This window comes from Microcaecilia unicolor, chromosome 10 (genome assembly GCF_901765095.1).
Source record: "Microcaecilia unicolor chromosome 10, aMicUni1.1, whole genome shotgun sequence".
NCBI classification, from domain to species: Eukaryota; Metazoa; Chordata; class Amphibia; order Gymnophiona; family Siphonopidae; genus Microcaecilia; species Microcaecilia unicolor.
In genome coordinates, this window is record NC_044040.1 from 131,326,933 (window position 1) to 131,347,401 (window position 20,469).

The window sequence follows — 20,469 nt, forward strand, 5'->3', positions numbered from 1 at the left end:
TGGGATATCCTCGGGACAGCCTGGGTTTCCCTCAACTATAACAACATCCATAACTGCAGCCACTTTCTCCTATTCGAATGAGCCCTCCGGTGGCCAGTCGACAAACCTCCCTAAACCGGGCCACATAAATTGACATCGCTGTATCATCCGGCTCTACTGCATTGTTCCTGGTCGAACACTTCGCTAAAGTGTTCAGTCATTAAATCTAACGGAGTAGATCCACCCCCGCCCATCCTAACCTGAGTGCCAAAGGATAGCAGACAGACAGAGGGGGAAAGGGATGGTGGAGGAGTAAGGGGTCTCGCTCCACCGGACACAAAAGGGTCAACAGTCGGCCTGACCGGAATGCGGTCACCCGATCCAAAACTGCAGGCCCAGTCACTCAACTTTCACACGCCACAAGAAACCCTCCCGTTCGGTTCCTTCACAGAGCCTAGTGGGTTTCGGGACCTAGTCCGTACTAGACACTGGCTAAGAGGGAGATCAAGCCTCTCTTCGACCCTTTACCGGGTCGGTCACTACCCAGAGTATACTCGCCTGTCCGCCGTCTTCGGACGTGGCCTGCTGGCGTGCTCTCCTCCGGAGTTCTAGAAAGGTGTCTTGCTGGACCCACACAGCCCCGCCGCCAGCCAGCCGGCGTCTATCCGCCCTCCCTCGGAGGTGGACGCTGAACTCAGCGGTGGCCACTCACCACCCGCTCGGGGGGGAGCCGATCACCCGACCCACTGCGGCGGGGGAGGGGAAAGAATATAATCCATATCCCTCTATATACTCCTGGCTGGCTCGCCAGATGTAACAGGACCCTCAGCTGAGTAAATCAGGAGACAAGAGGTAACTGGTTCCAGCAAGACAGCTTTATTGCTAGCAATGTACAGCACTGAGTTCCGTCTCAGAATACTGTGTGTTAGAAACCAGCTGACACTTACATTTATACCTCCCCTCTGGGCCTGCGCATTAGGCCCCTTATACATCACAGTTGTCATGCGCAGTAAACGTTTGTAGTTCTTGTAGTTCTTACAGTACATACACACGTCATAACACTGAAATGATACTGGCAGGGAAAACGAAACTTATCTCCCCGTAGGGTTACCATTTTGTGTCCTCTGAAAAAGAGGACACATGTCACGCCCCCTACCCCGCCCCCGCCACGCTTCATGCCCCGCCCCTGCCCCGCCCCCTTCAGGTCCAAGTTCCGCCCCTATTCCCCGCCCCCCCGTCACATAGTCCCCTCCCCCCCATCACATACCCCCCCCCCTCACTTACTATCTAGCCCTGGTGGTCTAGTAGCGTCTTCTCTTCGGGGCAGGAAAGAGCCCCCTCTTTCCTGCCCGGAGCGCTGCCTGCCCTTGCCTGCTGCATCCTCCTCGGTATGGCTGGGGATTCAAAATGGCCACCGAGAGTTGAAGCGGCCTCGCGAGAGCTCAACTCTCGGCGGCCATTTTGAATCCCCAGCCAGACCGAGAAGGATGATAGACAGGGGAGGCAGCGCTCCGGGCAGGAAAGAGGGGGCTCTTTCCTGCCCCGAAGACGTCACTAGACCACCAGGGAACATGGTAAGGAAGGGGAGGGGACGGGAGACCAGGTCACCAGACCCACGGCACCGATCGCCCGCCCACACGCCCACCGCACGCACGCGCCTGCCCGCACCCGCGCCCACGTTTGTCCAGAAATCCGGACAAACGTGGGCGCGGGCAAAATCCGCCGGACGCCCCGGACATGCCCTCAAAAAGAGGACATGTCCGGGGAAATCCGGACGTATGGTAACCCTATCTCCCCATTCTAGCACACACACATAATCACACAATGCTTCTTTCACAGAGTTGATAAGGCTCAATGGAGCTTAAGGCTCAGAGATGCAGGGTGGGGGTGGCTACACTCCCAGATTATCTTTTATTCATGTAGCGACTACGTGCAGGCTGATTTTGTGTGCAAGCCTTGGCTACTAAATGTTACAAGCGATTATCTACTGCCCTGCATCCTGTCTCAAACAGTTATTCCAGCATCTTTGGTATATTGCAAGCAGAAGCTGACAGTTTGTAGTTAAGGCACAGTGCAAGAGAATATAAAAGTTCTATAAAAGCTCTGGTTTGAACTGTAGTATAAAGAAGCCAAAGTCCTTGATTAAATATGCACAGGTCTTGAGGTAGTCCCATCAGTCCTGATCCGGCACCGATGCAGGCCAGATCCAGCTGTCACTTCTACACTATGACTATTTGACTTGTTCCACTACTTTGGCTCATATTAGGGATACTAATTTTAATCACAGAGGTAAAGTTAAATATATGGGCTCTTGGGTACTGTAAATGTCAGAATTTGAGCATCATTAGCTTGTGTACTATTCTTCCAACAATATTACTTTTTCTGTTTTTAAAAATTGTATTAAAATAAACACCTAAACATATCCTAGAGATATGATTGTCAGCAATCGTGGTCTAGGGTTGGTCCCGGGGTCCAGTTCACAGAGGCAGTGGGTTCCCAAAGAATACACAATCCACACGGGTTTGGATATATATAGTATATTATGCTTGCATATATGTATAGGCTCACAGCACTTAGTACAGGTAACTGGTACAGGGCTATATCTGTGTGTGTTTAGGGAGAGAAAGAGAGGATAGGGTTGTTCAGAGGAAGAGAGAAGCCTTGGGGTTATGCTGCAAGAGGTATATATGTGTGCAGAGAGAAAGGGAGAGAGAAGCTGCCAGCCCCCAGAGCCCTGTGCTCGGGGGCTCAAGATGGTGGTGGACAGAGGGAAAGAAAGAGAGAGAAGTGCAAGCAGAGTTCTATGCTCTGCTGCACAGAGAAAGACAGAGAGAGACATAGTGCCCTGGACAGAGAGCAGTGCCCCCGAGCACCATGTGCTCTCCTTTATACCTCCAGAACAGAAAGAGATCAAAAAACTTATCTTCCTTCCCAGCCAAACTTCAGTGTACCTTCTCTGAAGTCAGGAAAGGTGACCAATTTCACAGGTTCTCGTTTTGAAGTTACTAGTCATGGAGCCTCTCTGTCTGGCCTCCTTTGTTCTCAAAGAGAGCTCTGCTCCCAGATGGAACAAAAGGTATGTTAATCAGGAGTAATTAAACACAGGGCTAGCAGGCAGCTCAACACCATTTGGTCCATTTTGCCATCCTCTGATTCCTGAGGGAGGGGGAGTTCTCAGAGGTCACAAGCTGGTTTAATATTAATCTAAGTATGTCAAGCTGGTTTCATATTAATATAAGTATGTCCAGCAATCCTGACCTCCAGCAATCCTGACAATGATTAGGATTCTCCATTTCAGGCCTCAAATGAATTTACGTTGAAATGTACCATACCTCAAATGAACCTTTCCTCTGTTTTTCAGGACCCACACTACCCAAGAACCAGTTCATTATGGCCATTAACTCAAAAGAGATCAGCTTCCTAGACAAGTCAGAGAAGAAATTTCTGGACCTCTCTTTCCCAGAGATCATTGGGATTCACACTTCAAGGTTGGTCTCATGAACACTGTTAATATGTGTTCTAGCTTGAGACCTATCCACTGGAATGGTGGTGGTGGGCCAAGCTACACAGCTCAAACCAGCTGAAAAGCACTAACTAGGCCTAATAACCAGCTGATGGCCTTATAGCAGAGAGCCTTCAAGAGCAGGACTGCTTGGTGAGTCTTAATGAAACCTGGTACAACTTTAAAATTGAGTGTAACACTTAAGATGTAGAAATTAATGACAAAAATGGTAAAAATCTTGGTTCTTAAAATGGAGTTTGTCTTTATAAAATGACTTCCAGTATCACAAGATATAAAAGATCTCTTTCTTAGTATTTCTTAATATTAGGAAAGAGGTTCTAAAAGTGTTGAAATTGGCACGATGAAGCAATCATTGAGAGGAGGGGCAGGTGGGCACCTGATCTGCGGTTAAGTATGATTCAGAGATGAAGCAAGATTAGAGAAAAAAGTCCCTCTCCATAGACTTGTATGGGGACCAAATACTATATAAGAAGTGGCCATCAGAGCTATCGTCGGAACGCTTTCCCCAACTAATCTTGAAGGAGTGAAGCTCTGGCCGGTTGAATCCAGAATCTGTCCGATGAATGTACCAAACTGAAGTCCAGATTTGGGTGAGAATAAAAAGACTATTTCTGTAACTAAACTGTTTCTGTCCTTATTTCAATCTATTTTCTCTCTCCCACCTGTTTCACCAAAATAACACCCACACAAGTAAGATTTCTCACTCAAATATATTTTATATATTTCATAGATTTCATGTGGGAACATAAATGGCCAAAGATTCATTTAGATCCAAATAGACAGAAAGCTGTGGTCATGGGAATTAGATTCGAACTGCGCCTTCTGTTACCCCTCCAGCGCCGACACCCCTGGAATGGGGTGTCACTGGAATTTAGGGAGGCAGTAATTAACAAGATCTTAGAAGAACAGACCCTCTGTACACCCCCGTGGGGAAGGGTCCTGCGGGGGTCTAGAGAGAGGTAGATAAAAACAGTGGTGAATCCCGTCCGCTGCTCTTCTTTTCCCTATTCCACGCTTTCCTGTTCTTTTACTCTGTGACTCTGTGTTTTGTCCATCCTTGGACGCAGAGGGGAGTTCCTGGGCGTCCAAGGTCTACTCGGGTTGCATCTCCTGCCGTTCTTTTCACCTTCTTTCTTTCCCCTTCTTTCCTTCACTCCCCATCCCACGTGTATCTGCCTACTTGGTCTCTGTTTCTAGCCGTTTGTGGGCTCTTTCATGTCTTTTATTATTCTGTTCGGTGTCTTCTCCTCTTCTTTTCTTTCTTCTACTCTGTCCCTTTTTGATTTGCGTGATGTGCGCAAGTGTGTGATTGTTGTATGATTGGTGCATAACTTCGAGACCAGGAGACTGCGATCTCGTGTTTGCTGTTTGTTTATATCACGTTCAATTCTTTGGATCGGTCTCATGCTAGCTTCTTGCTTAACGGTCCTTAGAGGTTGTGCGTTTTCTACTTCACACCCTATTCTCTGTCTTTAGCCCTCCTCTTTGTATTCCTGTTGTCTTCTCCTTTGTATGTATTCTGCTCTTTCTTTCTGGCTCTCTACTGATGTTCTGTCTTCTTCGGACGGGTTTCTGTCCCCATCCTTTTCACTGTTCTCCTTTACACTTACATTTTCTGTCTCTACCTGTGTCTTTGAGGTGTTATTTGAGCTCTCCTAGTTGTCCCTCCGTCATCCCCTGTTTCTTTCTTTCCTGTAAGGTTTCTTCGATGCCTCCTCTCTGTCCTTCTTTACTCTTTGTCCTCCCCTCCATGCACCTGTACCTGCCTCTTTTGTCCATTTGGTGTGGGCTTCGCTTTATTTCTGTTATGTCTCCCCCATATCTATCTGTCTGTAGATCTTGGGTTAAGTAAGATCCTGACAGGTTTTAGCTCTGTGTTATTCTGTTGAGCGTGGGCTAACTGCGATCCAGAATTTCCTCTCCGGTGTCTCATGTCCCTAATTAAAGCATTCTGCTTTCTCTCTCTATGATTTCACTCTTTCCTGTGGTTAGCTGTTCAAGCTGCTGCTACTTTCTCTTCTGTTATACTTGTCTATCGCTGTCAGTGAACCCTGCCCGTCCTCCCGTATATCCTGTGCCCTTATCTAGGGTATTGGCACTATCTGTCCCGGTATTTAGTTCTTTTTTTTCCTCTGCTCTCTCTCTCTCTCTCTTTCCCCTTACTCGGTTTACCTGCTTTGTGTGCTTATCTGTTTCATTCTTGGTGCTCTTCTGTGCAGCATTGCGCTCACAGATTGCACCATCTGTCCTCTGTCTGTTTCTGTAGAGACTGCTCGCTAGGAGGGTATCTTTATTTTCGTCCCCCTTTCTGTCTTACTTGCTTATCTTGTGGTCCTACTTTGGTCTGTTCTACTATTCACGGTAGCTCCCTGAAATCCTATATCTCTTCTTTAAAATCATTTTGGTTTGTGTGTTCTCAGAACTATTCTTCAAAACTGACAGCCACCTCCTTTCCTGCTTATACACTTCTGCTTTTCTCTTTTGTAAGTGCGCCACAGCCTCTACATCTCATATAAAGATGTTTAGGACGTGTCCCTTTATATAATTCTTCCTTCCTTGTATCTTTTTGTATGCAGTCTCACTCTTATCTGCTTTCTCACTGCTTTTGGGATTTATTTCTTTCTGAGTCCCATTTTTCTGAATCTTTAGCCTCTCAATTTATAAGTGCGTAGCTACTTTGCTTCCCTTTTCTCTGAAAGTGCCAGGCTCTTTGGGCGTTGCCCATTTCCTCCTTGTATTCTGTATTTGACTCCGTTAACTACTAGAGTGGCACCTTCCTTTTTCTTCTGGCTGAGTTCCCAGCTCTACCATCAACTCCTTAACATTTGTACCTCCCTTTGATATGTCTGATAATGCTGCGTTAATTTGTATGTTACAATACTCATTGTATCTGCCAGTAAGGTGACGATCTCTTCCCTGTCAGTTATTTCTCTGATTCCCGGTGAAAGGTCTGTTGCCCGTAGCATGGTATTTTATGTCTTAAAAGCTAGTTGTCCTTTCATGTACTGTAAATGCTTTATGCCTTTACTTCTGACTGACTGACACCATCTTCCGGTTTGTTAAGACTTTTTCTTTTCTTATCCACCCTCATACTATGGGCGTAGCCCGGGGTGTAACCACTGGTGTCACTCCACACTCTGGATATACCCCTATGCCCTCCTCCTCACATCTTTTAATTCTTGCATAATTTACCCTGTTCTCAACTGTATCTTTTCTACATTTCTATTGTGAAATAAATTTATTGGATAATCATTGGGACATTACTACAAAAAAATTCATTGTTAGCATCCTAATGTTCGGCCCTCAAAAGATTGTTACTATGACATTTAGAATTGATACTTTGCAATGTTATACTTTAACTGTAATTGTGTGATACAGATTTCGGATTGAGATAAGCATGTTGTCATTTGTCATTCCCGAGCTGCATATGTCTAGCCTTGAATGTGTAATTGAATTGATAATTTATAATGCAGTTTTTAGAGCCCTCCTTGAATATTTGATTTGTTTATCCTTTGCTCTTGTTACTGAGGTATTTTATTTTTAAACCTGACAGATAAGGGAACTTTGTTTATTGGATCGTTTGTGTTTGCCTTGATTGATATGTATTCATTTCCTGTGGTGTGCCTGCCGGTCGTATACATATATTATATTAGGCTTTACTTATAAACACTACTTCATAGGATACAAGTTAGATCTTAGACCAGAAGCAGAGGTTTAATTTTTTGTGCTGCGGACGCTTTATAACAAAATAGTGCATGGCATTGTCTCCAGTTCTATCATATGTTCAGCCTTATGCAAGTTTAACCTGGTTTTATGGTATATTTTCTCTGCATGCACTATGGTCTTCATATTTAATAGATACCTAATTCATAAAGGTACTTATCTTTTGATGATCCATTTATTGGTCTTTTGGGATCTCTGTACGTGCACTTCCCTACAAGCAACAGTGCTTAAAGGCTTTTAGTTTCACTTTGATGATTACAGCGCTGGATCGTTGCGTTCCTAATATAGACTTTGCTTCTGTAGTATAATACTAAAACGTCCCAGAATACTAATCTGCAACCTGTTTTATTTCCTTGTTTCTGTTCATTTACTTTATATTTTAACCCTTTGTTTTTTTCCTCAGTCTTACTTTCTCCGATACAGGAGATATACTAAGCTGTTGGCTCATTGGTTCGCAATGCTTGTCTATTAATTCTTATGTCCCACCCACTTCCCTTTTTAGTGCATGTCACTTTTCTTTCAGACTTTAATGCTTAAGTTGCAGTGCACATTTTTGTATTTTGACTTCTGGCTGAAGCTGCACAACTTTTTTTTTTTTAATTTTCTTCTCTTACTACGGGTCTAACTGCATGACGGAATTTATTTATACTGTTTGCCCCTGCATTGCAGGCTTTCTTACTGTTCGTTCTAATGCTTTTCAGTTTCCCTCTCGTGGTTTGTTGAGTGGAAAATATATTGTAAAATAAATGGTGAACGTGGAATGTTTCACATTTTTGTTCTGGCTAATGTGTTCCAGCTAATGACTCTTTCATGACCTTTCCCGATGAGCTTACATGTGTTTTGTTTTGCTTTAAAATCTTTATTTCCTTTTTATCCTCTTTTATTTTACCACCTCTGAAGTAGGTTTTAGGGGCTCTTCCCTGGGACATGCTATACTTTTATTATTTTCTTATGTACCAGTGTTATGCTACAATCATTGGCTTTGATACCGATGCCTGGGGCTTACACCCATCTGAGGGTCAGTGACCCTTCGATGGATGACGGTATCTCAATTACTAGAGTTTGAGCAGAATTTCCATTCCATTTTCGGAGTGGCCTGCTTCCACTATTTTGGATTATTGCCCACACAGGAGTTACCTAGTACAGCTGCGTGCTGAGGCAATAAAGAGACGTCTAACGCTTTAAGTTGCAATGGTGGACTAGATGACTAGGGCATTAAAAATTCTATGAAGGTTAGTCGTAGACGCTGAGGACTCCTAACCAGATTGGCTAAATTTTTAAAAGGTTAGTTGTAGACGCTGAGGACTCCTAACCAGGATCCATTGGGGGTTAGTTGTAGATGCTGAGGACTCCTAACCAGCGGAGACCCATTGGACCGTTGTCCTCCGACTATGGGAGACTTTCTTCCGCGTTTCCTGTACTCTTTTAGGGGTAGTAGCAACCCCCATTTTCGGGGTTCTATCATTTGAGTGCTGTAATGCTCGTGGCCAATAGAAGCTGCTGAACACTCTTGGCGGACTGTAGAAGCTGCTGTATACTCCAGTCCTTAGAAGCCTACCCTGGGGGACAATTATTTTGGATAGAGTAGAATATATACGTAATAGCTGACACTACCTCTTCTCGCACGAACCTCTTTAACACACCTTTCTGCTTTGTGACTTGCATTTCTTTGTTAATATAACCTGCGGCCAAAGCGTCCGGCTTTCCGCCAATTAGTAATTTGTTTTAGGTTCCGCCACTGGAACGCTCTTGAAGACGCGTGAGTATCAAGGTGTCTTGTCTACGCATGATGCATGTTTTTTTGTTTTGATAATTTTCTTTTGCACGTTTTTTTACAGATATCTTACAGGTACCCCTGTTGCAAATCCCAAAGCTTGGATCCAGCTTGAGATTTGACTTGGGTCACCTGAGGGCCTTGCCTTTAAATACAACTTTACATTGCACACATTTTCCTATGTGGATTGTTTTTCCCTTATTTCTGATTACACCATGTCTTCCTCCTAATCCCCTAGTCCCCTGGACAGAGTTCTCAACTTTTTCCCCGCACATAGAAAAGAACTTACCCGTTTATGTCAGAAATGGAGCTCCTCATGGTCTGCCAAAGACCAAGGACTGGAATGGCCATCAAGTGGGTCATTTGATCAGGGCAAGCTTCAAGCCTTGGTCTGCTACAATGAATCCCGTAAAACAGGAAAATCTAGGGATAAACATTTAGCTGCCATTAACAAGTTCATACTTATCTCGCGAAATGAGCATAATAAAGCTCTGGCTAACTCAGATTGTAACCAAGCCCCTTGTCAAGAGGCAGTGACACCTACTGCCCCACCACCTTATGATGCAGCAGCTCCTGCTAGCTCTGCCAAGATGCTACCATGTGCAGTGGGATATACCCCGATACCCCCAGGATATTGTGATAAACCTGATCCGGATTCCCAGTTACAGATTTCCCAGGGATCACAGACGGTGGCCTCTTCGCTGCCTACGGGATCCTTTGCTCCTATGAAATTTGACCCACCTACAACCGTGCACATCTCTGGCACTGTCGATATATCTCCTCTTTCATCTCAAAAAAATCTTACCCCTCTGTCCCAGGGGTCGGCACAAACTCAGCCGTCCATAACCCCATCAACAATACCAGTGGCCCCGACTATCGCTCAATCGCCCACTATTACAACTGCTCCAACGATGCAAGCAACTACCCAGACAGTTGTCCCACAGCCACCTCATGTCTATCGTACTATAGATGGCTGTGAGATTGAGATACCTTCTCCCGTTATCGAACATTATCCTTGTGCTATGAACCCGCCGGTTCCGGTCATCACCCGCCGTCCATCTAATAGTGGAGTAGATGCCACTGCCCAGTCAGCCACCAGCCCGGATTTGGGAACAGGTCAGATCTCACACATGACCACCCAAACGACCACCAACCCATATATATGGAATGCTACTCAGACATCTCCTCCGCCACCACGTTTGGACTCCTCTGTCCAAACTGGTCCCTTGCCCCCTGCCTCCTTACCTTGCCCTACGCTGTCCCAGTTAAGACAGATGGGCTTTGTCCCATACAGCCCTGCCACACAGGCACGCGCAATTTGTCAGGAACTACAGTATATGATCAGGGTTATGTTCAGTTACCCCCTGATCCGGCTGTTCCTTCCATGCCTGCCCTTGTGCCTGAATGCTCTACTCCCCCAGAATGGGATAGGTTGGGCGCACGTCCCAAGGTTAGATCCCCCCCATCAGAAGAGGAATTGGAAGCTCTACAACATCCCTTGTTACTTCCAACCAAATCTGGTAAGGAAGAAGTCCGACATGAGCCTCTCCCGATGCTCAACTTTTCCTCCCTTGTGTATTGTGAAGCGATCCCGTCCTTTGCAGAGGATTCACCTCGCCTTACTCTACCCAAGGCTCTCTCACTTGATACACCAGTTCCCTCAGGGCCACATCCTATGCCACAATACGGCCGTGCATTGGCCAGTATGGGAGATGACCTCGCTTTCGTTTCTGAAGGACTACGTTCCTTACGTAAGTCCCTTTCCACGCACCCGTGTCCTGATACCCCTGACACAGTCACATCCGCCGCAATAAAATCTGAAGTACCCCAACAACATGACTCTATTCCTCACAACACCAGACAACGTCAACCTAGGAGTTATCTTACTGCTGAGGGTACCAACCGGTGCCTTCCAGTCATTGGCAGGCCTCGTAGCCCTACGGTGCTCCTTGCCTCAAATACTAGCGCAGTGCATACCCTATCTAATCCACCTAGCACACCTGCCCAATACGTGGCATTACATGAGAATTCATGGCATTACGTTCAGCCATGGATTGATAATCTTGCAGGATGGTCAGAGGCTCTCCAGCCCCAGTCCGCCCTTTACCCACGTGAAGGATCCTTACGTTCTGACAAGCTCTTGTTAGTGCGGGATCTCATTTATGACCACCCTGACCCCCATTGGGATCAGGAGACAACATTATACTTAATCCAAGGCCTACAGGTTTGGAAAAAGTATGAGAATCAGTTTCCCCCAACTGCCGTTGTGGGGCCTATTACTCCTTCAGATGTTAAACTCTTACCCCTGCTGAATAGGATGTCAGGTGGTGTTCCTCATACAGAGTACACCCCACTTTCGGCTGTTGAACTAAATAGCCTTATACTACAGCTCCCAGATATTGCTATGGGTGGCAACCGATGGCTGAAGAAATTACAAGACATTACACTTGGTACCACCCTGTCAGTTGGTGACATGAAAGCGTTATTGGGCAGAACCCCACATGCTAGCGTCACCGACATATTCACTCAATCGGGCTATGCCAAATTTGTGACCGATACCCAGTATGATGGTAACCCTTTGACAGAGATTCAAACCAAAGTGTTTCAGGAGATCCGGACCATATATCCGGCCCTCAAAGATTTCTCTGTTATCACTTCCCAAAGGTGGGAAGTGGGCTCTGAGCCTATTGAGGCTTACTTACTCAGACTTCAAGATCTCTTTAAAGAAGAGACAGAGGAAAAACTTGACTCCGATAATGCTCTTCCAGTGTTCTATCATTTACTTAAGGGAACCTTACCTTTAGAGATCAGAAATAAATTGGAGAACACAGTGAGTCTCCAACTAGAAAAATGGCCAAAAATTCGTGAACACATCCTACATCATTGCAGAAGGCTTATTAAAAGCAAGCAAGATGAGGTTCAAAATCGTAAGACAATACGCACTAACCTGGACGTGTTGCAGACAGAAGATCTCAAAGAGAGGAGCCTCTAAGAGCTCCAACTCTGATCCCAATACCCCCGAGACCTCTCCCCCTGTTGTAGTCATGTATGCTGACCAACGCTACGACTATAACACCCGAAATCAGGGCCCATGGCCCTACCGCTCAGATCGCCGACCTGACTACCCTGAAGAACGAGGTCGCCGTTCTCAGCCACAGAGAGGCCCCCCCCCCCCCGAGTACCTCCTGACGCAAATAGACGGCCCAGAGACTACCGTTCTCGACCTAGTCCTGATCGCTATCCTGATGTCCAGTGTTATCGCTGCCACCAATATGGCCACTATGCTGCTCATTGTTCTCAACTACCACAGCATATGTCCCGAGCTCAAATTCGTCAAAGATCTCCTGAACGCCAGTCATTCCCTTTGTGGAATCCGGATCAACGCCGCCCACAGTGACTAGGCGTGGTCCATACTACAGCAGGTCTGGATGATCCTATGATCACCCTACTTATCTGTGACGTCCCTGTCCCCTTTTTAATTGACACGGGCGCTTCTCGCTCTGTGCTGGCCCACATTCCGTATAAACTGCAGAAACTTCTCAAAGTTTCTCCAGACAACATCACCACCACTGGTTTTGATGGTATCCCAACGGACACACCATTGCTTGAGCCTTTGACCATTAGGTATGCCGATCTCCAACTTTCAGCCCCCTTTTTGTATGCTCCACTATGCCCTGTCAATTTACTGGGAAGAGATTTGTTGACATTGTTTCACTTTGAAATTCATTTTGATCCTTCCCCTGATGAAAGTACTTCACTTATGATGGCTGTCACCTCTATGGTTAAGAACCAAATAGAGGTTGCACTGAATGACCTACCTGGTTTTCTTTGGGCCACACCTGAGAAACCTTATGGTGAAGTTACAGGCCCTCCCCATCGTATTCAGCTCCTACCTGGATGCAAAGGCCCTAAAATCGCCCAATACCCACTGAAGCCTGAAGTTATTGCTGGAGCTCAGGAACAAATTGATTCCTTATTACAGCAAGGTATTATTGAGAAGTGTAATTCCCCATACAATACTCCATTGTTTCCTGTTCCAAAGAAGGAACCTGGAACCTTCCGTATAGTGCAAGACTTACGAGCGCTAAATGACCTCACTTACGCCACATTTCCGAATGTGGAAAACCCGACTACCCTCCTCAATAGCATTTCCTTGCAGACATATCATTCTACCATTGATTTATCCAACGCCTTCTTCTCCATCATTCTCGTCCCTGTAAGCCGCCCGCTAACGGCTTTCCAATTCAATAACACAACCTATCAATGGACCCGTCTTCCTCAGGGGTTCACCGACAGTCCTACTATCTTTTCCCAAACTCTAGCAGGACACATACAAGGAATTTAAACATGACAGGTATGTTCTCCCACCACATACTTCTATCGTTCAGTATGTGGATGACATGCTCATCACGTGCCCTGATTTTGACACTTGTGTTCAAGTCACCTGTGACTTTCTTGCCTTTCTTGCTACGAAAGGATATAAAGTTAACAGGAAGAAATTAAAAGTTGCTCAGACACATGTTACCTTTCTTGGCCATCACATTGGCCCCCGTCAGAAGGGCTTAGGTCCCGATACTCTTCAACATGTTTCATCCTTGCGTATGCCCACTACTGTTTCCGATCTTAGAGGTGTCCTTGGCATGCTAAATTTTTGTCGCCTCTGGATACTCAATTATTCGGCTCGGACTCAGCCGTTTTACATGAAACTACAAGGCAAACAGAAAGTAAAACATGAACCCTTACATTTTACAACTCAGGAAACAACTGATCTTATGGCCCTGGTGAAGGATGTTATGCTTTCCTCACCATTGGCAACCATTGATGTTTCTCAGGATGTACACCTTTGGGTTGTGCATACTGAAGATACCTGGTCCTGCCTGATTACACAAGAACATGATGACCTTGCATGCGGTTACCTTTCAGGTACTTTTTCACCTGTTGAAAGAGCATTTGCTACTTGTGAGAAAGGCCTTGTTGCCGCCAGTACTGCTGTTACAAAATTATACAGCTACATTCCTCACCTTCCGGTGATTCTTCACACGTCCCATGATGTTAAATATCTATTGGACAAACAGATTAGTCACATGACTGTCTGCCGTTTACAAAAGTATCAAGTACTTTTGTTTAGTGTAGTGCACTCCATCCATCCATTATCTTTAACTGACCTTCAACGTCTGGATCCACTACTCACTGTGACAGAGACAGCACAAAATGCTATCTTTCCCCACGAGTGCACTACCCAATTGTCTGTACCCGAATCCCTCCATGTGCATTCTGAAATCTTGCAGAGTGGCGAGATCTGGTTTACAGATGGTTCCCAGCAAAATGGGGTGGCTGGTTTTGCTGCCCTTCGCTATACACCAGAAGAAGACATACTGGACCCTGTACAATTTAGACTACCAGAGGCATTCACAGCCCAAACTGCAGAACTTGCCGCGGTTTTATACTTTCTGCTCTTTAAAGCACTACACTCAGATTTGAGCATTGTCACCGACTCTGACTATGTTTTTGCTTCTCTGCACTCCCATGTTCGCAAATGGAACCAGAGGGGTATGATTTCCTCTACTGGGCAACCTTTAAGTCACTTACCTTTGTGGACTGCACTTTTTGATGCATTGGAGCAGCGCCATCAAAAAGGTCTCCGTACCAGTATCTCCTGGATTAAAGCGCATCAGGAGACGGTCTTTTCTTTCGCCATCAATGGCAACCATGCTGCTGATGAGCTGGCCCGTGAGGTCACTTCCACTCCCATCCGTGCTTCCGGATCCGCTGTCGATGCTACACTTCCCGTACTTGCGTCCTCAGCGCCTCTCTTTGACACGCCTCCTTCTACTCCATCGGATTCCACCCACTCTGATTCTTCTTCTTCAAGTACACCTCCCCTTTTTCATGCTCCTCCCGTAATTACCTCCCTCTTATCTCCTGTACCAGAACCTTCTGTTACGTCTCCTTCTCCTACCTCCTCTGAATCCCTCACTTCAGACTTCTCTACTACCCTTACCTCCTCACTTACACAAGCAGAGTTCACCTTATGGAAGCAAGCTGGATGTTTCCTTAATCCAAATGGTATTTGGACCCATCCCAATGGTCAATTATGTGTTTCACAGCATGTTTTGTCCCTTCTGCATGCTCTCCATTACCCTTTACATTTAAATGCTAATACACTGTACGATCAACTGTCTTCCAAATTATGGGCTCCCCAATTGATGCCCATGTGTCACACTGTAGTTCACAATTGTTATAAATGTTTCCTGTATACACCCAAACGGGGACCCATTATCCCTGCAGGTCATTTGCCCGTGGTCCAAGGACCCGGCCAGCATTGGTACATAGATTTCACAGATATGCAGACACCTGTTCGTGGTAAACGGTATCTGCTTGTCTGCGTGGACGCTTTCTCTAAGTGGGTGGAAGCTTTCCCTTGCTCTAGAGAAACTGCACAAATTATGGCACAATCACTTTGTAACGAAATTATCCCACGATTCGGAATCCTTGCCAAGATCACCACAGATAATGGTACACACTTTGTTAACGAACTCCTGCAAAACCTCCTTCCAGCACTTGGCATTACTCACAGAACTGTCTGTGTCTACAAACCCACCAGTAATGGCTTGGTTGAGCGATATAACGGATTGCTTAAAACCAAATTGCGTCAGCTTATGGCAAATGGGATTAAAAATTGGCTTGATGCCCTCCCATTGGCACTTTTGTCTCTTCGTGCCACTCCATCCGCTTCCCTTAAGCTGACGCCCTTTCAATTATGTACTGGTCGCCCTATGCGACTTCTACCTGGCAATCCAGACACTCTATTGCCCGATCAATACTCAGTATATTGGGATATCTTACAGACCATAGTAAGTTCTCTGTCCTCAATTCCGCAGGCTCTTTCGGACAGAAGAGGGGATTGTGATGCCAACAGATCCCCCCCTTTTAAAGTGGGCGATCTAGTGCACCGGCGTTATTATACGCACAAGACCTGGCGAGATCCCATCTATATTGGGCCCTTCAAGATAGAAGCACTGTCAGCTACAGCCGCTAAGCTCGAGGACCACACATCCTGGGTCCATCTGAAAGATATACGAGCCTATCCGAATATCGAATCAGGCTTTCTTGATGTTTCCAGCTCAGCAGCCCCTGGAGAAACCTGCCCCACCACAGACCCCATCTCCACCGCCACTGAGCCCAAGACCACCGACACCGCACCCAACGCTTTTTAATCACTTTGATCAACTAGACCAAAGACTTAATCACTTAATTCAACAAGACCAACCATCTCCTGAATCGCAGCTAATTGATCTCGCTGATATCACCATCCAAACGATCGCTGAGTCACCAGAGTCACCACCTGAGTTACCACCGCTACTCGAACCTGCCTTTGAGTGGCCATCCTCTCCTCCACCCTCCAGTGTTCCAGAATTCCCACTTCCCTACGTTGATCTCCTTATCCGTCTCATCCGAATCTGCAACTTAGCAGGAGATTTGGATTTGGGAGAACCAGAGTCTGCTGAGTTTTCTACACTGCAGAATTTGTACCGCAACATCACCGACCTGCTCGACATTTTACATTTGTATTTCCCGAATCAAGCCAGATAAATGCCACAGCAAGTCCAGCCACAGTCCACTCCAGAAGAGACCATTCCCTTACAGACTATTCCTTTACAGAAAGTTCCAATTCCATTACCACCTCCCCCAGCCTCTCCCATTGGTGTTGCCCTCCGCAGGGAACCAACTGCAGAGAACCTTGCTGCTCTAAACGACATCAAGGAACCTGACCCATTTAAAATTGACCTTTGCCCTGTTGATAAGTGTAACTCTGAGCAGTTCTCCGACACCATCACTCACTGGTCCAACGACTTTGACGACACCGATCTTGAAGACACTGCTCTTGAGGACACTGACGAAGGAAGCACCGTTGCAAGTGTTGCCTCAGCAGAAGTTGCGGTGGTACACCAGTACACCCTCTTCTTCTGCTTCCCATCTGTTCGATTGTTTGCAGTTGGACTCTTGTGTTTTATCATACTTTGCATAGGTTTGGTGTTGTTTTTCACTGCACTGTTTACCTATACTGCTGACAGAAACCTTGCTGAGCATAGGTTCACACTTGGTGCCTCTCCCTCTGGCAACTCAACCTCGCCCGTTGGAAACGCCACGGTCCTTGCAACTACTCCGGTACTTGCAACTACTCCTGTACTTGCAACTACCCCGGTACTTGCAACTACTCCTGCCGCCTCCACAACGCTCCAACAGAATACCACATTAACACGCCTATTTGGAAACACATCCCTCCACACAATCAAAAGGATCAGTTCCATTGCCACCAGTAATATCATCCCCTTGGCAGATACATCTGCCGCGACTGACTTTTCAACTGGCAATCTTACAGTGCCAATTGGAAATTCTGCGAATACTCCTGTCCTCACTGATTCTCCATTCTGCATCCTACAAGTGTTCCCAATCATAACAGTAGCTCGGATAATATTGTCCCCATTTCTACAACTATCTTTGAGGATAATATTACCTTGCCTGAATTGCGATCCACCCCTCCTCCTTATCCTCGGGTGCCTAATAGTGACGTTCCTCCTCCCACGAATACTACCTTAACCACTCCTGATATCAAAGTCTCAGCTACACGCCCTCCCAGATAGTATTGCCGGTTCATTATTTTCAGAAGGTTTCCCACTTAGTCCAAAACCCCTATTAATTGCTACAAGCCCCCATATGAGCCAGATTGATCCCCTGCATAGTTTGCCAGGATATTGGGATCCAGCGCCCGATGATTGTATTCTTTGGGATCCCAACTACAGATATCATTTGTTGTGTGAGCCCTTATTACACGCCCCAGGTCCTGGCCCTGCCAGAATTGTACAATATCTTGCCTCAATACTTCACAACGCAGTGACAGTAAAAGTTGCTCGAGGTACCTTCCCATTTATTAGACCTCAGACAGGTGAAGAAGTTATCTTTTGGATTGTCACTTATAAGCTCTATTGTACGGATTGGTTGTCTTGGCTTTTCGTTAGAAAAGTCGGGAACAGACTTCTTGAGAAGTATTGCATTTCACCAGACGGCAAAGGTTCATTTGCCGCAGTCCGTTTACACCCGTGACATATCAATATATGTCCCATAGAAGACTAAATAACCAGCATTCACCACCACAAACCGTCCCTTCCCTTGAATCCCCACCGCTGTCATCTTCCGATTTAGGAGATTCAGTAATCCCTGAACCCCCGAATTACCTTTTTGACCCTCGAGGGTTGAGATATCCCCATTGGGACCCTGCTCCAGAAGACGATCCCAGTTGGGATCCTCTCACTAGGTATCACACACTGTGTGAACCCTTACTTGACAGTTGGACGTTTGGCCCCAGTCGAATTGTTACTCATACCCTGGCATTGTTTGGAGGAAGTTTGGGGTTACAAGTAGAGCAGACTGAAGTGCTCCTAGTGAGACCAGAAACTGGTGAAGTAGTGGATTTTTGGTTAATCACATACACCGTACTTAATACCGATTGGATACCTTTTCTATTTATTAGAGAGGTTGGATTGGGACCTTTGGAAGTATTTAGCCTTTTTGAAGTAAGTAATCCCACCGAAAAAGGAGCTACTAGAATTTACCCCCCTTACATAAGTAATCCCTAATGATATATCAAGCCTTGGTATATTTTGGAATAGTGATTGTTGTAATTGCAGCTCTTGCTAAAACCCTAGGACTAATTCTATTACTTACCTTAATCATTAGCCGTCAATTGCCCTTTGTACAGTCCTGATACAGTGTTTAATCATGAAAACTACCAACATGATGTGCCTAGTCCTCCTGTTGTGCGTGTTCACCATGCCCAATGTACAAGGAATGCAGAGTTTAGAAAGTTTTCTGCAGAAAATAATACCCAACTACAAAATAACATTACCCACTACTACAGAGACGATTACCATAACCCTTGATGTGTGTGCCTACACTATGTGTGGTGAACATCCTGTGCAGCAATATCTGTCAGCTTCTGAGATATACCTGTGTCCCTTTTCCACATGCGGAAGTTGGGCACAAGTATGGTGGTACACAGGTACATGGGTTCCCTATTCAGGTAATGAAATTCCAGATCTCAAAAAGAGTATTTCTATTATGAAACTACAAGTGTCTAACGTTTGTCCAATGACCAAGTGTAATCAGGTGGCTATCACTTTCAGAGGAGTAACAGCTGTTACGTACAGAACCTATTCCTTAGGAATTGATACCACAGGTAGGGATCCTATTGGCAAATTTCAGATTATTCCCCCTCCCCAATCAGAACAGAACCCCTTGATGCCAACCAAGATCCCAGAAGTAACGATTCCCTATCAGATTGTATCAATTAATAATTCCAAAGATTTAATGGCCTTAGAAACAGGGTTTGGGGATACTAATCTGTGGCTCGAATGGGCCCATTATACTACCAAGAGTTTGAATGTTTCTAACTGTTATTTCTGTGCCCATGCAAGGGCAGAACCAACAGTAGTCCCCTTTCCTTTAGATCTTTACAATGATCCACATGGTTTTTGGTGTATATTAGAGCTATTACAGGTAAAAGAAGAAATTAATCAGTCTTGTCAACATCTTGACAAACATCACCCCTACTTACCCCTTCGGATGAGGGTACCACCTGCCTTCAGGATTCCAGATCCTGCTACCAGATATCATACATGTCTGGAATGATATGGAGTAAAAAATTCACGGTTTCTGGGAAATTTGACCAATTGCAATACTACCCTAGCGAAAGGAGCTCTGCGAGGTCTGAACCTCACAGACTTTTCACAGGCTAGAGCAGATGTATGGTGGTATTGTGGGACCCACACCATCTACCATACACTTCACAGAAGTTGGACAGGCAGATGTGCCTTAGTCAAATTGGTAATTCCAATCATTATAGCATCCTTGATTCCTCCTCATAGCGGCTCTTCCTCACGAGTGAAGAGACATGCGATGCCTGGATCCTTTGATGATCGGGTTTATATAGATGCAATTGGATTTCCAAGAGGGGTCCCTGATGAGTTCAAAGCCAGAAACCAGATTGCTGCAGGGTTTGAATCTGCCTTCTTTTGGTGGGCGACCATCAATAAGAACGTCGACTGGATTAACTATATATATTACAACCAGCAGAGATTTGTAAATTATACTAGAGATGCGATTCAAGGAATTGCAGCACAGTTAGACGCCACTAGCAGAATGACGTTAGAAAATCGATTAGTGCTTGACCAGATTCTGGCGGCAGATGGCGGGGTGTGCCACAAAATAGGTACACAGTGTTGCACCTTTATCCCCAACAATACTGCTCCAGATGGATCAATTACCAGAGCTTTGAAAGGCCTTACCTCACTGTCGAAGGAATTGGCTGAGAACTCTGGGGTTGATGCATCTTGGACTGGTTGGATGGATAAAGCCTTTGGTAAATGGAAGACATTTATCATTTCTGCAGCCACCACCATAATCATAGTGG

General features: G+C 45.6%; 1 protein-coding gene across 1 annotated transcript in view; it reads left to right on the forward strand.

Moving 5' to 3' along the window:
- LOC115478849 (unconventional myosin-VIIb-like) overlaps nt 1–20,469 on the forward strand; it is an 84,785-nt gene that overhangs the window by 17,463 nt on the left and 46,853 nt on the right. The window contains exon 2 of the mRNA XM_030216480.1: nt 3,341–3,467. Within this exon, the coding sequence (XP_030072340.1) occupies nt 3,341–3,467 (127 nt within the window). The remainder of the gene's footprint in view (nt 1–3,340; nt 3,468–20,469) is intronic.